General features: G+C 48.5%; 1 protein-coding gene across 2 annotated transcripts in view; it reads left to right on the top strand.

The window, feature by feature from the left end:
- Positions 1-21,279, top strand: part of LOC139574671 (catenin alpha-1) — a 251,524-nt gene that overhangs the window by 173,786 nt on the left and 56,459 nt on the right. For both annotated transcript variants that reach the window (XM_071399447.1, XM_071399448.1), the window contains exons 15-16: positions 2,994-3,104; positions 13,396-13,577. In XM_071399447.1, coding sequence (XP_071255548.1) covers positions 2,994-3,104; positions 13,396-13,577 — 293 coding nt within the window. The remainder of the gene's footprint in view (positions 1-2,993; positions 3,105-13,395; positions 13,578-21,279) is intronic.

Below are 21,279 nucleotides of genomic sequence, written 5' to 3' on the forward strand. Positions count from 1 at the left end.
GGACATTTACAGTAGGCAGAAGGAGAGAGAATAGCAGTCAGGGTTACCTGGACATTTACAGTAGGCAGAAGGAGAGAGAATAGCAGTCAGGGTTACCTGGACATTTACAGTAGGCAGAAGGAGAGAGAATAGCAGTCAGGGTTACCTGGACATTTACAGTAGGCAGAAGGAGAGAGAATAGCAGTCAGGGTTACCTGGACATTTACAGCACAGGGTAAAGATCTCACATCTCCTTGTATTTCAGTGTAGGAGGTCATCTACTGGTCCACTGTCAGGAGTTGGATTCAACTGTCAAAAAGAGGGTTGTCTTTGGTTGACCAGCACTTTTCAATCAACGTGGGTGTCTAGTCTGGCTACCGGTCCCACTAGTGTGGAGGACAGTTCATCTAAAATCTTAGAAGATGAGGTTTATAATTTGAACCCCTCTTGGGGTTAAACAACTAGGCCATGTGTCTATCATATCTGTGTGGTAGTCCTCCTACATCTAGTGGATGGACAGCGTCCTTGATATTCCGCGGTGAGTGGGATGGTGGGGTCGAGGATTATGGAGATAAATTGGCATTACACCAGTCTATGTGAATTGACGCTCTCTTGCGCGCGTTCCAATTTTTGGTTTCCGTCCGTGTGATTTGTCTTCACACTACACTGGGTTGAAGACACTTTAGTAGGTGTTTGTGATCGCTGAGGGAATTGAACTCTTGACCTTGCTAGTGCCACTCTCTCGCCCACTGAGCCACACAGACAGGATGCCAGCATGCAGGCTGTTGTCTGCAGTGTTCTTCACTACAAAACCTCTACCTCTCTCCACCCCCTCCTCACGGGATGCCAGGTCTGATTTACTCCCCATATGTTTCATCATAGCTTCATTTTTCCCTCTCAAAATGCACCGACAGTCATTACACGTCATTTAGCGTTGGCAGTTTCCCATGGCAGGAGAGGAAGGTGACATTCCCCTCTGACTGTTGTAGCTGGCAGCATCGGAGCATTTTGTTCCTCTGTAGCTGGCTGCACCAGGGGCATTCGTTCCTCTGTAGCTGGCTGCACCAGGGCATTAGTTCCTCTGTAGCTGGCTGCACCAGGGCATTTGTTCCTCTGTAGCTGGCTGCACAGGGGCATTTGTTCCTCTGTAGCTGGCTGCACAGGGGCATTTGTTCCTCTGTAGCTGGCTGCACTGGGGCATTTGTTCCTCTGTAGCTGGCTGCACAGGGGCATTGTTCCCCTGTAGCTGGCTGCACCGGGGCATTAGTTCCTGTCTAGCTGGCTGCACAGGGGCATTAGTTCCCCTCTAGCTGGCTGCACCGGGGCATTTGTTCCTCTGTAGCTGGCTGCACTGGGGCATTTGTTCCTCTGTAGCTGGCTGCACTGGGGCATTTGTTCCTCTGTAGCTGGCTGCACAGGGGCATTGTTCCCCTGTAGCTGGCTGCACCGGGGCATTAGTTCCCCTCTAGCTGGCTGCACAGGGGCATTAGTTCCTGTCTAGCTGGCTGCACAGGGGCATTAGTTCCTCTCTAGCTGGCTGCACAGGGGCATTGTTCCTCTGTAGCTGGCTGCACAGGGGCATTAGTTCCTCTGTAGCTGGCTGCACAGGGGCATTAGTTCCTCTGTAGCTGGCTGCACAGGGGCATTTGTTCCTCTGTAGCTGGCTGCACAGGGGCATTTGTTCCTCTGTAGCTGGCTGCACAGGGGCATTAGTTCCTCTGTAGCTGGCTGCACAGGGGCATTTGTTCCTCTGTAGCTGGCTGCACAGGGGCATTAGTTCCCCTCTAGCTGGCTGCACAGGGGCATTAGTTCCTGTCTAGCTGGCTGCACAGGGGCATTAGTTCCTCTCTAGCTGGCTGCACAGGGGCATTGTTCCTCTGTAGCTGGCTGCACAGGGGCATTAGTTCCTGTCTAGCTGGCTGCACAGGGGCATTAGTTCCTCTCTAGCTGGCTGCACAGGGGCATTTGTTCCTCTGTAGCTGGCTGCACCGGGGCATTTGTTCCTCTGTAGCTGGCTGCACCGGGGCATTTGTTCCTCTGTAGCTGGCTGCACAGGGGCATTAGTTCCTCTCTAGCTGGCTGCACCGGGGCATTAGTTCCTCTGTAGCTGGCTGCACCGGGGCATTAGTTCCTCTCTAGCTGGCTGCACAGGGGCATTTGTTCCTCTGTAGCTGGCTGCACAGGGGCATTAGTTCCTCTCTAGCTGGCTGCACAGGGGCATTAGTTCCTCTGTAGCTGGCTGCACAGGGGCATTAGTTCATCTGTAGCTGGCTGCACAGGGGCATTAGTTCCTCTGTAGCTGGCTGCACAGGGCATTAGTTCCTCTGTAGCTGGCTGCACCGGGGCATTTGTTCCTCTGTAGCTGGCTGCACCGGGGCATTTGTTCCTCTGTAGCTGGCTGCACCGGGGCATTTGTTCCTCTGTAGCTGGCTGCACAGGGGCATTAGTTCCTCTGTAGCTGGCTGCACAGGGGCATTAGTTCCTCTGTAGCTGGCTGCACCGGGGCATTAGTTCCTCTCTAGCTGGCTGCACCGGGGCATTAGTTCCTCTCTAGCTGGCTGCACCGGGGCATTTGTTCCTCTGTAGCTGGCTGCACAGGGGCATTTGTTCCTCTGTAGCTGGCTGCACAGGGGCATTAGTTCCTCTGTAGCTGGCTGCACCGGGGCATTAGTTCCTCTGTAGCTGGCTGCACCGGGGCATTTGTTCCCCTGTAGCTGGCTGCACCGGGGCATTTGTTCCGCTCTAGCTGGCTGCACCTGGGCATTAGTTCCTCTGTAGCTGGCAGCACCGGGGCATTTGTTCCTCTGTAGCTGGCTGCACCGGGGCATTTGTCATACATCACACTGCTCTAACAGCTCTTTACCACACAATATTTTCTAATTTAGTTTTTTCCCTTTTCCTCCCCTGTTCCCTCCCTTTCTCCTCATTCCTCCTCTTCCTACCCTGTTCGTTTCCTCTTCCCTCCCCACTCTTTCCTTCCATCACCTCACACCTCCCGCTCTCCTCTCCTGTAGACTCCTGAGGAGCTGGATGACTCTGACTTTGAGACGGAGGACTTTGATGTTCGCAGCAGGACCAGCGTTCAGACAGAAGATGACCAGCTTATCGCGGGCCAGAGCGCCAGGGTGAGTCCACACACACACACCCTTCTCTTCCTCCACCCCCTCTACAGGCCGTCTCAGTGGGTATTTGACCCCCTCTCCATACTAGCTGGACTCTCCATTCAGACAGACATGGTAACCCAGACTCCCCCTCTCTCATACTAGCTGGACTCTCCATTCAGACAGACATGGTTACCCAGACTCCCCCTCTCATACTAGCTGCCAGGACAGATCTGACAACATGTAAAGGGATAGGGTGTGTGTGTGTGTGTGTGTGTGTGTGTGTGTGTGTGTACCTGTTTGTTGCTTCAGTCCCCGCTGTTCCATAAGGTGTATTTTTATCTGTTTTTGAAATCTAATTTTACTGCTTGCATCAGTTACAGTTGAAGTCGGAAGTTTACATACACCTTAGCCAAATACATTTAAATTCAGTTCTTCACAATTCCCGACATTTAATCCTAGTAAAAATCCCCTGTCTTAGGTTAGTTAGGATCACCACTTTATTTTAAGAATGTGAAATGTCAGAATAATACTTCAGAGAATGATTTATTTCAGCTTTTATTTCTTTCATCACATTCCCAGTGGGTCAGAAGTTTACATGCACTCACTTAGTACTTGTTAGCATTGCCTTTTAAAATTGTTTAACTTGGGTCAAACGTTTCGGGTAGCCTTCCACAAGCTTCCCACAGTAAGTTGGGTGAATGTTGGCCCATTTCCTCCCGACAGAGCTGGTGTAACTGAGTCAGGTTTGTAGGCCTCCTTGCTTGCACACATTTTTTCAGTTCTGCGCACAAATGTTCAATAGGATTGAGGTCAGGGCTTTGTGATGGCCACTCCAATACCTTGACTTTGTTGTCCATAAGCCATTTTGCCACAACTTCAGAAGTATGCTTTGGGTCATTGTCCATTTGGAAGACCCATTTGCGACCAAGCTTTAACTTCCTGACTGATGTCTTGAGATGTTGCTTCAATATATCCACATTTTCCTGCCTCATGATGCCATCTATTTTGTGAAGTGCACCAGTCCCTCCTACAGCAAAGCACCCCCACAACATAATGCTTCCAGCCCCGTGCTTCACGGTTATAGAGTGGAATAGAGTTCCATGTAGTCATGGCTCTATGTAGTACTGTGTGCTTCCCATAGTCTGTTCTGGACTTGGGGACTGTGAAGAGACCTCTGGTGGCATGTCTTGTGGGGTATGTATGGGTGTCTGAGCTGTGTGCTAGTATATTAAACAGCTCGGTACCTTCAGCTTGTCAACACCACGAAAACAAGTAGTGATGAAGTCGATCTCTTTTCCGCTTTGAGCCAGGAGAGATGGACATATATATTATTAATATTAGCTCTGTGTTCATCCAAGGGCCAGCCGTGCTGCCCTGTTCTGAGACAAATGCTATTTTCCTAAGTCCTTCTTTGTGGCACCTGACCACACGACTGAACAGTAGTCCAGGTGTGACAAAACTAGAGCCTGTAGGACCTGCCTTGTTGACAGTGTTGTCAAGAAGGTAGAAACTAGGGCCTGTAGGACCTGCCTTGTTGATAGTGTTGTAAAGAAGGTAGAAACTAGGACCTGTAGGACCTGCCTTGTTGATAGTGTTGTTAAGAAGGTAGAAACTAGGGCCTGTAGGACCTTCCTTGTTGATAGTGTTGTTAAGAAGGTAGAAACTAGGGCCTGTAGGACCTGTCTTGTTGATAGTGTTGTAAAGAAGGTAGAAACTAGGACCTGCCTTGTTGATAGTGTTGTTAAGAAGGTAGAAACTAGGGCTTGTAGGACCTGCCTTGTTGATAGTGTTGTTAAGAAGGTAGAAACTAGGGCCTGTAGGACCTGCCTTGTTGATAGTGCTGTTAAGAAGGTAGAAACTAGGGCCTGTAGGACCTGCCTTGTTGATAATGCTGTTAAGAAGGTAGAAACTAGGGCCTGTAGGACCTGCCTTGTTGATAGTGCTGTTAAGAAGATAGAAACTAGGGCCTGAAGGACCTGCCTTGTTGATAGTGCTGTTAAGAAGGTAGAAACTAGGGCCTGTAGGACCTGCCTTGTTGATAGTGCTGTTAAGAAGGTAGAAACTAGAGCCTGTAGGACCTGCCTTGTTGATAGTGTTGTTAAGAAGGTAGAGACTAGGGCCTGTAGGACCTGCCTTGTTGACAGTGTTGTTAAGAAGGTAGAAACTAGGGCCTGTAGGACCTGCCTTGTTGACAGTGTTGTTAAGAAGGTAGAAACTAGGGCCTGTAGGACCTGCCTTGTTGATAGTGTTGTTTAGAAGGTAGAAACTAGGGCCTGTAGGACCTGCCTTGTTGATAGTGTTGTTAAGAAGGTAGAAACTAGGGCCTGTAGGACCTGCCTTGTTGATAGTGTTGTTAAGAAGGTAGAAACTAGGGCCTGTAGGACCTGCCTTGTTGACAGTGTTGTTAAGAAGGTAGAAACCAGGGCCTGTAGGACCTGCCTTGTTGATAGTGCTGTTAAGGTAGAAACCAGGGCCTGTAGGACCTGCCTTGTTAAGAAGGTAGAGCAGCGCTTTATTATGAACAGACTTCTCCCCATTTTAGCTACTGTTGTATCAATATGTTTCGACCATGACAGTTTACAATCCAGGGTTAATCCACGCAGTTTAGTCACCTCAACTTGCTCAATTTCCACATTATTTATTACGAGATGTACTTGAGGTTTATCGTTTAGTTAATGATTTGTCCCAAATACAATTATTTAGTTGTTGAAATACACTGCTCAAAAAAATAAAGGGACACCTAAACAACACAATGTAATTCCAAGTCAATCACACTTCTGTGAAATCAAACTGTCCACTTAGGAAGCAACACTGATTGACAATAAATTTCACATGCTGTTGTGCAAATGGAATAGACAAAAGGTGGAAATTATAGGCAATTAGCAAGACACCCCCAATAAAGGAGTGGTTCTGCAGGTGGTGACCACAGACCACTTCTCAGTTCCTATGCTTCCTGGCTGATGTTTTGGTCACTTTTGAATGCTGGCGGTGCTTTCACTCTAGTGGTAGCATGAGACGGAGTCTACAACCCACACAAGTGGCTCAGGTAGTGCAGCTCATCCAGGATGGCACATCAATGCGAGCTGTGGCAAGAAGGTTTGCTGTGTCTGTCAGCGTAGTGTCCAGAGCATGGAGGCGCTACCAGGAGACAGGCCAGTACATCAGGAGACGTGGAGGAGGCCGTAAGAGGGCAACAACCCAGCAGCAGGACCGCTACCTCCGCCTTTGTGCAAGGAGGAGCACTGCCAGAGCCCTGCAAAATGACCTCCAGCAGGCCACAAATGTGCATGTGTCTGCTCAAACGGTCAGAAACAGACATGAGGGTGGTATGAGGGCCCGACGTCCACAGGTGGGGGTTGTGCTTACAGCCCAACACCGTGCAGGACGTTTGGCATTTGCCAGAGAACATCAAGATTGGCAAATTCGCCACTGGCGCCCTGTGCTCTTCACAGATGAAAGCAGGTTCACACTGAGCACATGTGACAGACGTGACCGGGTCTGGAGACGCCGTGGAGAACGTTCTGCTGCCTGCAACATCCTCCAGCATGACCGGTTTGGCGGTGGGTCAGTCATGGTGTGGGGTGGCATTTCTTTGTGGGGCCGTACAGCCCTCCATGTGCTCGCCAGAGGTAGCCTGACTGCCATTAGGTACCGAGATGAGATCCTCAGACCCCTTGTGAGACCATATGCTGGTGCGGTTGGCCCTGGGTTCCTCCAAATGCAAGACAATGCTAGACCTCATGTGGCTGGAGTGTGTCAGCAGTTCCTGCAAGAGGAAGGCATTGATGCTATGGACTGGCCCGCCCGTTCCCCAGACCTGAATCCAATTGAGCACATCTGGGACATCATGTCTCACTCCATCCACCAACGCCACGTTGCACCACAGACTGTCCAGGAGTTGGCGGATGCTTTAGTCCAGGTCTGGGAGGAGATCCCTCAGGAGACCATCGGCCACCTCATCAGGAGCATGCCCAGGCATTGTAGGGAGGTCATACAGGCACGTGGAGGCCACACACACTACTGAGCCTCATTTGGACTTGTTTTAAGGACATTACATCAAAGTTGGATCAGCCTGTAGTGTGGTTTTCCACTTTAATTTTGAGTGTGACTCCAAATCCAGACCTCCATGGGTTGATAAATTTGATTTCCATTGATAATTTTTGTGTGATTTTGTTGTCAGCACATTCAACTATGTAAAGAAAAAAGTATTTAATAAGAATATTTCATTCATTCAGATCTAGAATGTGTTATTTTAGTGTTCCCTTTCTTTTTTTGAGCAGTGTATATAGGACTAATTTATTCCTTGCCACTCACTCTGAAACTAACTGCATATCTTTAAGTGTTGCAGTCATTTCAGTCGCTGTAGTAGCTGATGTGTTGAGTGTTGAGTCATCCACAGACAATGGAAAGTCTAACAAAACAGTCCCCGCAGTCTTTTATCAGCAATGTCTCTCAGCCGATCATCAGTGATTTGTGTAAGTGCTGTGCTTGTTGAATGTCCTTATTCTCTAAACTCCCATTCAGATGCTCACTGATAATATTCTGATCTTTTGAGTTTTTTCCTCTCTGGTCTGACTCCACTTTAAACCTTTATACCACAGGAAGGTATTCATAGATGAATCCTCTCTGGTCTGACTCACCTTGTCAACTCCCAGACCTTTCCAATAAGGGAAGCATATTTGAGTTTAAACAGAGTACTTTAAATCTGGGATTAATGTTTCTGTGTTACGGTGGATTAGCCACTAATCTGCCCAATGTCCAGATGTGTGGGTCAGGTCTAAGCTGTTCAACATGGAAACCCATAACAGAGGCTTATAAACCAGAGCTATTAAATCAGAATATTAGCTAGTGACTAGGCCGTCTAGCTAATTCAGATGGATTACTTAATGAATTTAGTTGTTTGGCGTAGTGTGAATTGCTAGACAAACCACTGGTGACGGTGGTGGTACCAAATGGTCAAAAGTAGTACAACACACACACACACACACACACAGTATTATAGTTCCTTTAAGAATATATTGTAAATGCTTTAGATGTCATGGCCCCTCTTCTCTCCACGTTTGTATTCCCTCTACTCTGGCCTGTCTCAAAGGCAACCTATGTCCTATATAGTGCAATAGCCATAGGGCTCTGATTATGAGTTGTGCACTTCATAGGGAATAGGGCTCTGATTATGAGTAGTGCACTTCATAGGGAATAGGGCTCTGATTATGGGTAGTGCATTTCATAGGGAATAGGGTGCCATTTGGGACACAAGCCTGTTCTGAGCTGTGTTAGAAGGAAATGTAGAGCAGACAATTAAGGAAGTCTGTCTGTTGTGGTGCCACAGGACATTAGATTTATCTCTCTGTCTGTTGTGGTGCAGCAGGGCATTAGATTTATCTCTCTGTCTGTTGTGGTGCAGCAGGGCATTAGATTTATCTCTCTCTGTCTGTTGTGGTGCAGCAGGGCATTAGATTTATCTCTGTCTGTTGTGGTGCAGCAGGGCATTAGATTTATCTCTCTGTCTGTTGTGGTGCAGCAGGGCATTAGATTTATCTCTCTGTCTGTTGTGGTGCAGCAGGGCATTAGATTTATCTCTCTGTCTGTTGTGGTGCAGCAGGGCATTAGATTTATCTCTCTCTGTCTGTTGTGGTGCAGCAGGGCATTAGATTTATCTCTCTGTCTGTTGTGGTGCCACAGGACATTAGATTTATCTCTCTCTGTCTGTTGTGGTGCAGCAGGGCATTAGATTTATCTCTCTGTCTGTTGTGGTGCCACAGGGCATTAGATTTATCTCTCTCTGTCTGTTGTGGTGCAGCAGGGCATTAGATTTATCTCTCTGTCTGTTGTGGTGCCACAGGGCATTAGATTTATCTCTCTCTGTCTGTTGTGGTGCAGCAGGGCATTAGATTTATCTCTCTGTCTGTTGTGGTGCAGCAGGGCATTAGATTTATCTCTCTGTCTGTTGTGGTGCAGCAGGGCATTAGATTTATCTCTCTGTCTGTTGTGGTGCAGCAGGGCATTAGATTTATCTCTCTGTCTGTTGTGGTGCAGCAGGGCATTATATTTATCTCTCTGTCTGTTGTGGTGCAGCAGGGCATTAGATTTATCTCTCTGTCTGTTGTGGTGCAGCAGGGCATTAGATTTATCTCTCTGTCTGTTGTGGTGCAGCAGGGCATTAGATTTATCTCTCTCTGTCTGTTGTGGTGCAGCAGGGCATTAGATTTATCTCTCTGTCTGTTGTGGTGCAGCAGGGCATTAGATTTATCTCTCTGTCTGTTGTGGTGCAGCAGGGCATTAGATTTATCTCTCTGTCTGTTGTGGTGCAGCAGGGCATTAGATTTATCTCTCTGTCTGTTGTGGTGCAGCAGGGCATTAGATTTATCTGTCTGTCTGTTGTGGTGCAGCAGGGCATTAGATTTATCTCTCTGTCTGTTGTGGTGCAGCAGGGCATTAGATTTATCTCTCTGTCTGTTGTGGTGCAGCAGGGCGTTAGATTTATCTCTCTGTCTGTTGTGGTGCCACAGGGCATTAGATTTATCTCTCTGTCTGTTGTGGTGCAGCAGGGCATTAGATTTATCTCTCTGTCTGTTGTGGTGCAGCAGGGCATTATATTTATCTCTCTGTCTGTTGTGGTGCAGCAGGGCATTAGATTTATCTCTCTGTCTGTTGTGGTGCAGCAGGGCATTAGATTTATCTCTCTGTCTGTTGTGGTGCAGCAGGGCATTAGATTTATCTCTCTGTCTGTTGTGGTGCAGCAGGGCATTAGATTTATCTCCCTGTCTGTTGTGGTGCAGCAGGGCATTAGATTTATCTCTCTGTCTGTTGTGGTGCAGCAGGGCATTAGATTTATCTCTCTGTCTGTTGTGGTGCAGCAGGGCATTAGATTTATCTCTCTGTCTGTTGTGGTGCAGCAGGGCATTAGATTTATCTCTCTGTCTGTTGTGGTGCAGCAGGGCATTAGATTTATCTCTCTGTCTGTTGTGGTGCAGCAGGGCATTAGATTTATCTCTCTGTCTGTTGTGGTGCAGCAGGGCATTAGATTTATCTCTCTGTCTGTTGTGGTGCAGCAGGGCATTAGATTTATCTCTCTGTCTGTTGTGGTGCAGCAGGGCATTAGATTTATCTCTCTGTCTGTGGTGGTGCCACAGGGCATTAGATTTATCTCTCTGTCTGTGGTGGTGCCACAGGGCATTAGATTTATCTCTCTGTCTGTGGTGGTGCCACAGGGCATTAGATTTATCTCTCTGTCTGTTGTGGTGCCACAGGGCATTAGATTTATCTCTCTGTCTGTTGTGGTGCCACAGGGCATTAGATGTATCTCTCTGTCTGTTGTGGTGCAGCAGGGCATTAGATTTATCTCTCTGTCTGTTGTGGTGCAGCAGGGCATTAGATGTATCTCTCTGTCTGTTGTGGTGCAGCAGGGCGTTAGATTTATCTCTCTGTCTGTTGTGGTGCAGCAGGGCATTAGATTTATCTCTGTCTGTTGTGGTGCAGCAGGGCATTAGATTTATCTCTGTCTGTTGTGGTGCAGCAGGGCATTAGATTTATCTCTCTGTCTGTTGTGGTGCAGCAGGGCGTTAGATTTATCTCTCTGTCTGTTGTGGTGCCACAGGGCATTAGATTTATCTCTCTGTCTGTTGTGGTGCAGCAGGGCATTAGATGTATCTCTCTGTTGTGGTGCAGCAGGGCATTAGATTTATCTCTGTCTGTTGTGGTGCCACAGGGCATTAGATTTATCTCTCTGTCTGTTGTGGTGCAGCAGGGCATTAGATTTATCTCTCTGTCTGTTGTGGTGCAGCAGGGCATTAGATTTATCTCTCTGTCTGTTGTGGTGCAGCAGGGCATTCGATTTATCTCTCTGTCTGTTGTGGTGCCACAGGGCATTCGATTTATCTCTGTGTCTGTTGTGGTGCCACAGGGCATTAGATTTATCTCTCTGTCTGTTGTGGTGCCACAGGGCATTAGATTTATCTCTCTGTCTGTTGTGGTGCCACAGGGCATTAGATTTATCTCTCTGTCTGTTGTGGTGCAGCAGGGCATTAGATGTATCTCTCTGTTGTGGTGCAGCAGGGCATTAGATGTATCTCTCTGTCTGTTGTGGTGCAGCAGGGCATTAGATTTATCTCTCTGTCTGTTGTGGTGCAGCAGGGCATTAGATTTATCTCTGTCTGTTGTGGTGCCACAGGGCATTAGATTTATCTCTCTGTCTGTTGTGGTGCAGCAGGGCATTAGATTTATCTCTCTGTCTGTTGTGGTGCAGCAGGGCATTAGATTTATCTCTCTGTCTGTTGTGGTGCAGCAGGGCATTAGATTTATCTCTGTCTGTTGTGGTGCAGCAGGGCATTAGATTTATCTCTCTGTCTGTTGTGGTGCAGCAGGGCGTTAGATTTATCTCTCTGTCTGTTGTGGTGCAGCAGGGCATTAGATTTATCTCTCTGTCTGTTGTGGTGCAGCAGGGCATTAGATTTATCTCTCTGTCTGTTGTGGTGCAGCAGGGTATTAGATTTATCTCTCTCTGTTGTGGTGCAGCAGGGTATTAGATTTATCTCTGTCTGTTGTGGTGCAGCAGGGCATTAGATTTATCTCTCTGTCTGTTGTGGTGCAGCAGGGCATTAGATTTATCTCTCTGTCTGTTGTGGTGCCACAGGGCATTAGATTTATCTCTCTGTCTGTTGTGTTGCCACAGGGCATTAGATTTATCTCTCTCTCTCTGCGTCTTGTCAACAGAACACTCAGGTTAATACTGTCCCCAAACGTAACTTCTCCCACTTCACATAGCTGCTCTCCTACCACACACACACAGTGCGCACACACACACACACAGAGTACAACAACACACCACACACGTACAATGAAGGAAGTCTGTCTGCTGTGGTCTCTCACTTTTTTCATATTTCCTCTGTTGTCTTGGCGGTACATGTGTTAATACACTCAGTCGCTGGGCCAAATGAGGGGGCTACACGGAGACGGGTAGGTGTGGATACGCCACGGCTAATTTGGCCTCATCAGCGCCATTGTTACGCATCAGTAAAGTGAGAACTTATGTTTCTCATTTCCTACCGAACTGCAATCTGTTGTCTTTTCTGTCACGTCTTCAGGTTTAGCGGCAGCTTCCTCAACCAGCTGTTTTCTGGAGCGAAGCCTGTGACGTGGACCTTGGATAATGTGTTAGGCCTGTATCATTGACCTTGGATAATGTGTTAGGCCTGTGACGTTGACCTTGGATAATGTGTTATAGGCCTGTGACGTTGACCTTGGATAATGTGTTAGGCCTGTGACGTTGACCTTGGATAATGTGTTAGGCCCGTGACGTGGACCTTGGATAATGTGTTAGGCCTGGGACATTGACCTTGGATAATGTGTTAGGCCTGGGACATTGACCTTGGATAATGTGTTAGGCCTGGGACATTGACCTTGGATAATGTGTTAGGCCTGGGACGTTGACCTTGGATAATGTGTTAGGCCCGTGACATTGACCTTGGATAATGTGTTAGGCCTGTGACGTTGACCTTGGATAATGTGTTAGGCCTGTGACGTTGACCTTGGATAATGTGTTAGGCCTGTGACGTTGACCTTGGATAATGTGTTAGGCCTGTGACGTTGACCTTGGATAATGTGTTAGGCCTGTGACGTTGACCTTGGATAATGTGTTAGGCCTGTGACGTTGACCTTGGATAATGTGTTAGGCCTGTGACGTTGACCTTGGATAATGTGTTAGGCCTGTGACGTTGACCTTGGATAATGTGTTAGGCCTGTGACATTGACCTTGGATAATGTGTTAGGCCTGGGACGTTGACCTTGGATCATGTGTTAGGCCTGTGACGTTGAAAAACAGAGTATAATCAACCTTAAAGAGACACCTCCAGTCTCTTCAGATGTTCTAAGCCTTAGGAATGAAGACGAGGAAATGAATTAATTTAAGAGCGTTGGGACTTGACCTGAAGGCCGTCTTTATAAAAACCTAAAGGAATGGCCATTTGGTATGTGCCTGACAGCGTTTCCTCTGAACTACATCCTAAGGATTCGCTCTGGGAGCTAGCTCGTGTCTTTCAGGTCTCTTTTAGGGCAAGGTCACTAATCACATGAGCGTATTTCAGAGGCCTTTATGCATCGTAGGGTTGTGAAATTCCGGTAACGTTCCCAACTGTTATAACTCTCTCCTCTCCTCCTCTACCAGGCTATAACAGCCCAGTGTACTGTTATAACTCTCTCCTCTCCTCCTCTACCAGGCTATAACAGCCCAGTGTACTGTAATAACTCTCTCCTCTACCAGGCTATAACGGCTTGGTGTGCTGTTTTATAACTCTCTCCTCTCCTCCTCTACCAGGCTATCATGGCCCAGCTGCCCCAGGAGCAGAAGGCTAAGATCGCTGAGCAGGTGGCCAGTTTCCAGGAGGAGAAGAGCAAGCTGGACGCTGAGGTGTCCAAGTGGGACGACTCCGGCAACGACATCATCGTCCTGGCCAAACAGATGTGTATGATCATGATGGAGATGACGGACTTCACCAGGTATGGAGGGGGGACGGGTGTGTGGAGGGGGGACGGGTGTGTGGAGGGGGGACGGGGCAGAGGGGTGTGTGGAGGGGGGACGGGGCAGAGGGGTGTGTGGAGGGGGGACGGGGCAGAGGGGTGTGTGGAGGGGGGACGGGGCAGAGGGGTGTGTGGAGGGGGGACGGGGCAGAGGGGTGTGTGGAGGGGGGACGGGGCAGAGGGGTGTGTGGAGGGGGGGCGGGGCAGAGGGGTGTGTGGAGGGGGGACGGGGCAGAGGGGTTTGTGGAGGGGGGCGGGGCAGAGGGGTGTGTGGATGGGGGGCGGGGCAGAGGGGTGTGTGGATGGGGGGCGGGGCAGAGGGGTGTGTGGATGGGGGCGGGGCAGAGGGGTGTGTGGATGGGGGCGGGGCAGAGGGGTGTGTGGATGGGGGACGGGGGAAACTGGGGGACCAGGGTGGTGTAACTGGGGGACCAGGGTGGGGTAACTGGGGGACCAGGGTGGTGTAACTGGGGGACCAGGGTGGGGTAACTGGGGGACCAGGGTGGGGTAACTGGGGGACCAGGGTGGGGTAACTGGGGGACCAGGGTGGGGTAACTGGGGGACCAGGGTGTGGTCCACTTCTGTGTGTCTCTGTGTGTTGTCAGTACAGAGGGATCTGCCTATTCAGGGTTCTGTAGTAGGTCTTCTCCACTGCAGACATCCCAGCTTCTATAAAAAGACAGTTGAGAAAAGGTCCTTAGTAAGTTGGTCTCTGTCTGGCCTGTCGAGGCCTGTAACTGGACTACAGTAAGTTGGTCTCTGTCTGGCCGGTCGAGGCCTGTAACTGGACTACAGTAAGTTGGTCTCTGTCTGGCTGGTCGAGGCCTGTAACTGGACTACAGTAAGTTGGTCTCTGTCTGGCTGGTCGAGGCCTGTAACTGGACTGCAGTAAGTTGGTCTCTGTCTGGCCGGTCGAGGCCTGTAACTGGACTGCAGTAAGTTGGTCTCTGTCTGGCCGGTCGAGGCCTGTAACTGGACTGCAGTAAGTTGGTCTCTGTCTGGCCGGTCGAGGCCTGTAACTGGACTGCAGTAAGTTGGTCTCTGTCTGGCCGGTCGAGGCCTGTAACTGGACTACAGTAAATGTGACAGATAGACAAGACCTTAGGCTCTGTGGCTCATCACCGGAGTGCCATGGCAGCCATCTGCTCAGTAAAACATGTGTGTTGGGAGGGGGTTGTGTGTTTGAGAGAATATATTTCTACGTGTGTGTGAGAGAGTGCGTAGGTGTGTAGTCTTCTGCCTGCGAGAAGAGGTGTGTGTCTTGTGTGTGCACACATACATCTTCCTCTATGAATTTAAAGTGACTCATTCAGGAGACGTTGTGCCTGGAACCAAAGCAAAGCTCTCGGTCTCTCTTGCTTGCACGTCTCTCAATTTCCATGTCTTTAAAGGAGTTGTCAATAAAACGTCTAGTTTCTCCAGTCAGATCTACCCTAACGCTGTCGTCACCCTGTAAGCACCAGCCTTGCTCCACAAGCCAAGGCATTGTCCTTAGCATAACACCATGGTATTGAACATGAAAACACTTAGTTTGCCTTCCTTCATCCAAACCCAGCCTTTATCCGCCTTCCTCCATCCATCCCTCTGCTTCCTGCTTCCTCCATCCCTCTGCTTCCTCCATCCATCCAGCCCTCTACTCCCTGCTTCCTCCATCCATCCAGCCCTCTACTCCCTGCTTCCTCCATCCATCCAGCCCTCTACTCCCTGCTTCCTCCATCCATCCAGCCCTCTACTCCCTGCTTCCTCCATCCATCCAGCCCTCTACTCCCTGCTTCCTCCATCCATCCAGCCCTCTACTCCCTGTTCCCTCCATCCATCCAGCCCTCTGCTCCCTCCATCCATCCAGCCATCTACTCCCTGCTTCCTCCATCCATCCAGCCCTCTACTCCCTGCTTCCTCCATCCATCCAGCCCTCTACTCCCTGCTTCCTCCATCCATCCAGCCCTCTACTCCCTGTTCCCTCCATCCATCCAGCCCTCTGCTCCCTCCGTCCATCCAGCCCTCTGCTTCCTCCGTCCATCCAGCCCTCTGCTTCCTCCGTCCATCCATCCCTCTGCTTCCTCCGTCCATCCATCCCTCTGCTTCCTCCGTCCATCCATCCCTCTGCTTCCTCCGTCCATCCATCCCTCTGCTTCCTCCGTCCATCCAGCCCTCTGCTTCCTCCGTCCATCCAGCCCTCTGCTTCCTCCGTCCATCCAGCCCTCTGCTTCCTCCGTCCATCCAGCCCTCTGCTCCCTCCGTCCATCCAGCCCTCTACTTCCTCCGTCCATCCATCCCTCTGCTTCCTCCGTCCATCCAGCCCTCTACTCCCTCCATCCAGCCCTCTGCTTCCTCCGTCCATCCAGCCCTCTGCTTCCTCCGTCCATCCAGCCCTCTGCTTCCTCCGTCCATCCATCCCTCTGCTTCCTCCGTCCATCCAGCCCTCTACTCCCTCCATCCAGCCCTCTGCTTCCTCCGTCCATCCAGCCCTCTGCTTCCTCCGTCCATCCATCCCTCTGCTTCCTCCGTCCATCCAGCCCTCTGCTTCCTCCCTCCATCCAGCCCTCTGCTTCCTCCGTCCATCCAGCCCTCTGCCTCCTCCGTCCATCCAGCCCTCTGCTTCCTCTGTCCATCCAGCCCTCTGCTTCCTCCGTCCATCCAGCCCTCTACTCCCTCCATCCAGCCCTCTGCTTCCTCCGTCCATCCAGCCCTCTGCTTCCTCCGTCCATCCATCCCTCTGCTTCCTCCGTCCATCCATCCCTCTGCTCCCTCCGTCCATCCATCCCTCTGCTCCCTCCGTCCATCCAGCCCTCTACTCCCTCCGTCCATCCAGCCCTCTACTCCCTCCGTCCATCCAGCCCTCTGCTCCCTGCTTCCTTCAGGTCAGGCTGCTGATGCAGCCTTTTGGTCAAATGCCAAGAATCGTCCAGCTTCAATCAGCTTCAGTCTTACCACTTCTGATCCACGTCCCCCTGAAGGATGACGAGAAAACACAGCCAGGCAGCGGGTTCCCCTCCCAGACCTATTGTGCTGCATGCTAATGTGATGATTATACATGCAAATGAAGCGCTGCTCTCACTTCTCTGACCCTGCTACGCTAGCCCTGCCGTAAAACCCCACATGCTGTGATTAAAACACAGCATATCTGTTCTGATGGAGATTAAAGGGTCTTCTTGAAGATGGAGATGACGTTTTAACCATCAAGGGCTTGGCGCAGTCTCTTTTTTTAGTCTTTACAGTGGAAAGGGATTTCATTTGAACCAAACCCAACAATCATGTCTTGTAGATATTTCAGTAGGTGAACGTTCAGATGGAGCTGAGGAATTGTAGTCAGAATGATTCTCCACTCATGTGTAAATATTTCCCAGACTAGGAAAGTGTGTGAGGTCGGTCTCTGTGTAATGGTTCTTACACCGTGTCACCTGCAGCAGAGAGAGAGGGGCAGGAGGCAGGTCAGTGGAGAGCTACTTTAGTCCACGCCCAAATGATTGGCTCTCAACCTTGTGTCCGGGTAGGAAGCGCCAGCAATGTTAAATCAGGAGGAAATTGATTTGGGCCTTTTTCTAGTATGTCTGTCATACTAGTTCTCTCTACACCGCCTGGTGTTTTACTGACTGCTTCTGCCTGGTGGTGCCACCCACCCTGCTCTCTACACCGCCTGGTGTTTGACTGACTGTTACCGCCTGGTGGTGCCACCCACCCTGCTCTCTACACCGCCTGGTGTTTGACTGACTGTTACTGCCTGGTGGTGCCATCCACCCTGCTCTCTACACCGCCTGGTGTTTGACTGACTGTTACTGCCTGGTGGTGCCACCCACCCTGCTGCATATGGCTACGTCCCAAATAGAACCCTATCCCTTATATAGTGCACTACCCACCGTATGGCCCCAGTATAGTGCACTACCAGCAGCTTGTAATGAGTAAGGCATGTGTAGCCTGGATGCATGTGACAGATGTGACCCGATTCAGGAAACTAGGCGTCTGTCGCAAGTCACGACTTCACAGGAGAGCCGTTTCAACGTAAAACATATTTGATCAAAATGTGTTTTTTGGCAGAATGCTTTCCTCAACGTGAACTTTCATGTGCCTTAACAACAAACGTGTACGCCATCTGTAAATATGAATACATTTAGTTAAATTACGAGTTCTAGTTGGTTAAGCCACAGAAAAAGTCAGCAACCTACCCGCTAGCCATGATTGGCTGAGATAATGAGTGGGCTGGACTTGCAGTGTGTTGAGTTTGAATTGGTCTGCCATATAGAAGGCTTTCTGTCTATTTGAGCATGTCAGGTTGTCTAGGTAATCTTATCTAACACCGCTTTAAAACAAAATGTATTGTGTTGTGGAGCTGCATACGTGTTGATTTACTTTCTGGAGGACTGAGTTTTGAAATCAGTGGAATTAGAGTAGGATAACTAAAGAGATGGAGAAAACACCTGTCTCCGGATTACATCTTCAAACTAAAGGGCAACTATGGCATGTCGTTGCTGACAGACGTGTCCATCATGCATGATGATGTATAAAGGTAAGATAGTATAGCGTTTAGCTAGCTACGTTTTCAGATATATTTCATGTTTCTAATTTTGACAGTGGTTTCATTTCAAGCTGAAGTGTACTGTTGGCTAGCTAGCTAACGTTAGCCGGCAGACTGGTTAGCTAATGTTACGTGACGTGATCTTAGACTTTAACTAGCTACGTTCATTGTTTACCTAGCTAGCTATATGTCTTAAGCTAAAGTGTACTTTTAGCTAGCTAGCTAACGTTAGCTGGCTGGCTCCCTAGCTGATGTTATTATTTGTATCCCAGAGCAGTTGGCTTTTCTAGTTAGAACCTAATGTTAGCTAGCTAACATTAAACCTGATTGGTTAGCTCCCTGCACTGTGTTCATTGTTGTATAAAGAGATGGGTGGGGCTAAAGCTTAAGAGGGTGTGAACGATGCTGAATGGGTGGAGACAAAGAAGAGCTCTTCACCAGATACCAAAACATTAAAAGGTGATTTTCTCAAAAGTGAGTTTACAAGTTGATCAACTTTCAAAGCAGAATTACTTTCCCATTGTTTCCTCAAATGCAGTGTATGATACACCATTTTGTAGCCCTGAGTCTCTACTTTTATCCAATGTAATAAAATAAAACACCATTTCAAATTTTGCTCATAAGACAGAATCCAGGTGGTGGGCAATACTAACTGTATCCAAGGCTCAGCCAATTGTTCAGAAGTACTCGACTGACGGGATAAGAGACAACCAATTTGCTAATTACAGCATCAGCACACGCTCTGGAAAGACAGCAGAGAGTAGAAAGGCAGTTTGCCAGTTAAAGCAGCGCGTCCCCTGAACGATAACGATGAGGTAGGTGAGATGCCTGACCACGGAGACGGGGGGGGGTGATGAAGCTGTACGTCATGAGCTGTAACCGAAAAACAACTTGCATTTGTAAAGTTTGAGGTGAGGGAGAAAGTGTTGTGGAACAAGTATTGTTAGCATTGTTAAGTATCTTTGCTAGCTGGATCGAATTCTCCGTTAGCTAGCCAGAGAAATGTTGAGCAACATTAGCCATGATCAAATATTTGAGTTTATGGTGTGAAAAATTAGCTGGCTAATGAAGTCAGACAGCTAACGTTAGCTAGCTAACGTTACAACATCAGATGAGCTAACGTTAGTAACCTAACCAATATTAACTGGTAAACGACTCCTTGCCGTTCCTCCAGTTAGGACGCGTTAGTTGCTTACTGGACCCTGGCAATATGTGTGAAACGTTAACTAGCTAACGAACTAACTACTATCTGTGAACTAATGTTTAACCTCTACAGTATGTGGTTAATTTTCAGAATGAGAGAATTAGGTGAAAAATGAGGCGTTGCTTGTTAAACAGGTGGGTTCAGGGATCAAGTGTAGCTGGGCCTGACTTAAGATGGATGCCACTGTAGGTGAAAGGAACACCACACACTTTCCCTCTTTCTCTCTTTCCCAATACAGTGGATAAAAAGGGGGATGCCAGGTCTACTCTCTGTCTGAAAGAGATCAATTATGCCAACAAAAGGTATCATGCTCTGCTGGCACATTGTAGAACAGATGTCCACAGGCAGGAAGTGTACAATGTAATAATGTGTAGCCCAAAGATATTGCTTTTGTTGTGTTGAACTTGACAGTAACACTGTGTGTGCGTGAGGGGGGATTATTACATGTTTTACTCGGTGGATGTTATTTTTGCACACATGTAACCTTGTGCACTTGATCGATGTCTACTGTAGTGGCCACTATAACAGAACAACAATAGAATGGCTGTTTGGTTCATTATATTTCTACTTTTAGATGGGTTTTTTCCCCAAGTGCAATATATTTATGTGTGTGGTAACACGCGTTCTATTATAAAGGCTGTCGTGGTAACAAGCGTTCTATTATAAAGGCTGTCGTGGTAACGAGCCTTCTATTATAAAGGCTGTCGTGGTAACGAGCGTTCTATTATAAAGGCTGTCGTGGTAACACGCGTTCTATTATACAGGCTGTCGTGGTAACACGCGTTCTAATATACAGGCTGTCGTGGTAACACGCGTTCTATTATAAAGGCTGTCGTGGTAACAAGCGTTCTATTATACAGGCTGTCGTGGTAACAAGCGTTCTATTATAAAGGCTGTCGTGGTAACAAGCGTTCTATTATACAGGCTGTCGTGGTAACAAGCGTTCTATTATACAGGCTGTCGTGGTAACAAGCGTTCTATTATACAGGCTGTCGTGGTAACAAGCGTTCTATTATACAGGCTGTCGTGGTAACAAGCGTTCTATTATACAGGCTGTCGTGGTAACAAGCGTTATATTATACAGGCTGTCGTGGTAACAAGCGTTCTATTATACAGGCTGTCGTGGTAACAAGCGTTCTATTATACAGGCTGTCGTGGTAACAAGCGTTCTATTATACAGGCTGTCGTGGTAACACGCCTTCTATTATAAAGGCTGTCGTGGTAACACGCCTTCTATTATAAAGGCTGTCGTGGTAACAAGCCTTCTATTATAAAGGCTGTCGTGGTAACACGCCTTCTATTATAAAGGCTGTCGTGGTAACAAGCCTTCTATTATAAAGGCAGTCGTGGTAACAAGCCTTCTATTATAAAGGCTGTCGTGGTAACACGCCTTCTATTATAAAGGCTGTCGTGGTAACACGCCTTCTATTATAAAGGCTGTCGTGGTAACACGCCTTCTATTATAAAGGCTTTCGTGGTAACACGCGTTCTATTATAAAGGCTGTCGTGGTAACACGCGTTCTATTATAAAGGCTGTCGTGGTAACAGGTGTTCTATTATAAAGGCTGTCGTGGTAACAGGTGTTCTATTATAAAGGCTGTCGTGGTAACAGGTGTTCTATTATAAAGGCTGTCGTGGTAACAGGTGTTCTATTATAGAGGCTGTCGTGGTAACAGGTGTTCTATTATAAAGGCTGTCGTGGTAACAGGTGTTCTATTATAGAGGCTGTCGTGGTAACAGGTGTTCTATTATAAAGGCTGTCGTGGTAACAGGTGTTCTATTATAGAGGCTGTCGTGGTAACAGGTGTTCTATTATAAAGGCTGTCGTGGTAACAGGTGTTCTATTATAGAGGCTGTCGTGGTAACAGGTGTTCTATTATAGAGGCTGTCGTGGTAACAGGTGTTCTATTATAGAGGCTGTCGTGGTAACAGGTGTTCTATTATAGAGGCTGTCGTGGTAACAG

Source organism: Salvelinus alpinus, chromosome 4, assembly GCF_045679555.1.
Source record: "Salvelinus alpinus chromosome 4, SLU_Salpinus.1, whole genome shotgun sequence".
Classification (NCBI taxonomy): domain Eukaryota; kingdom Metazoa; phylum Chordata; class Actinopteri; order Salmoniformes; family Salmonidae; genus Salvelinus; species Salvelinus alpinus.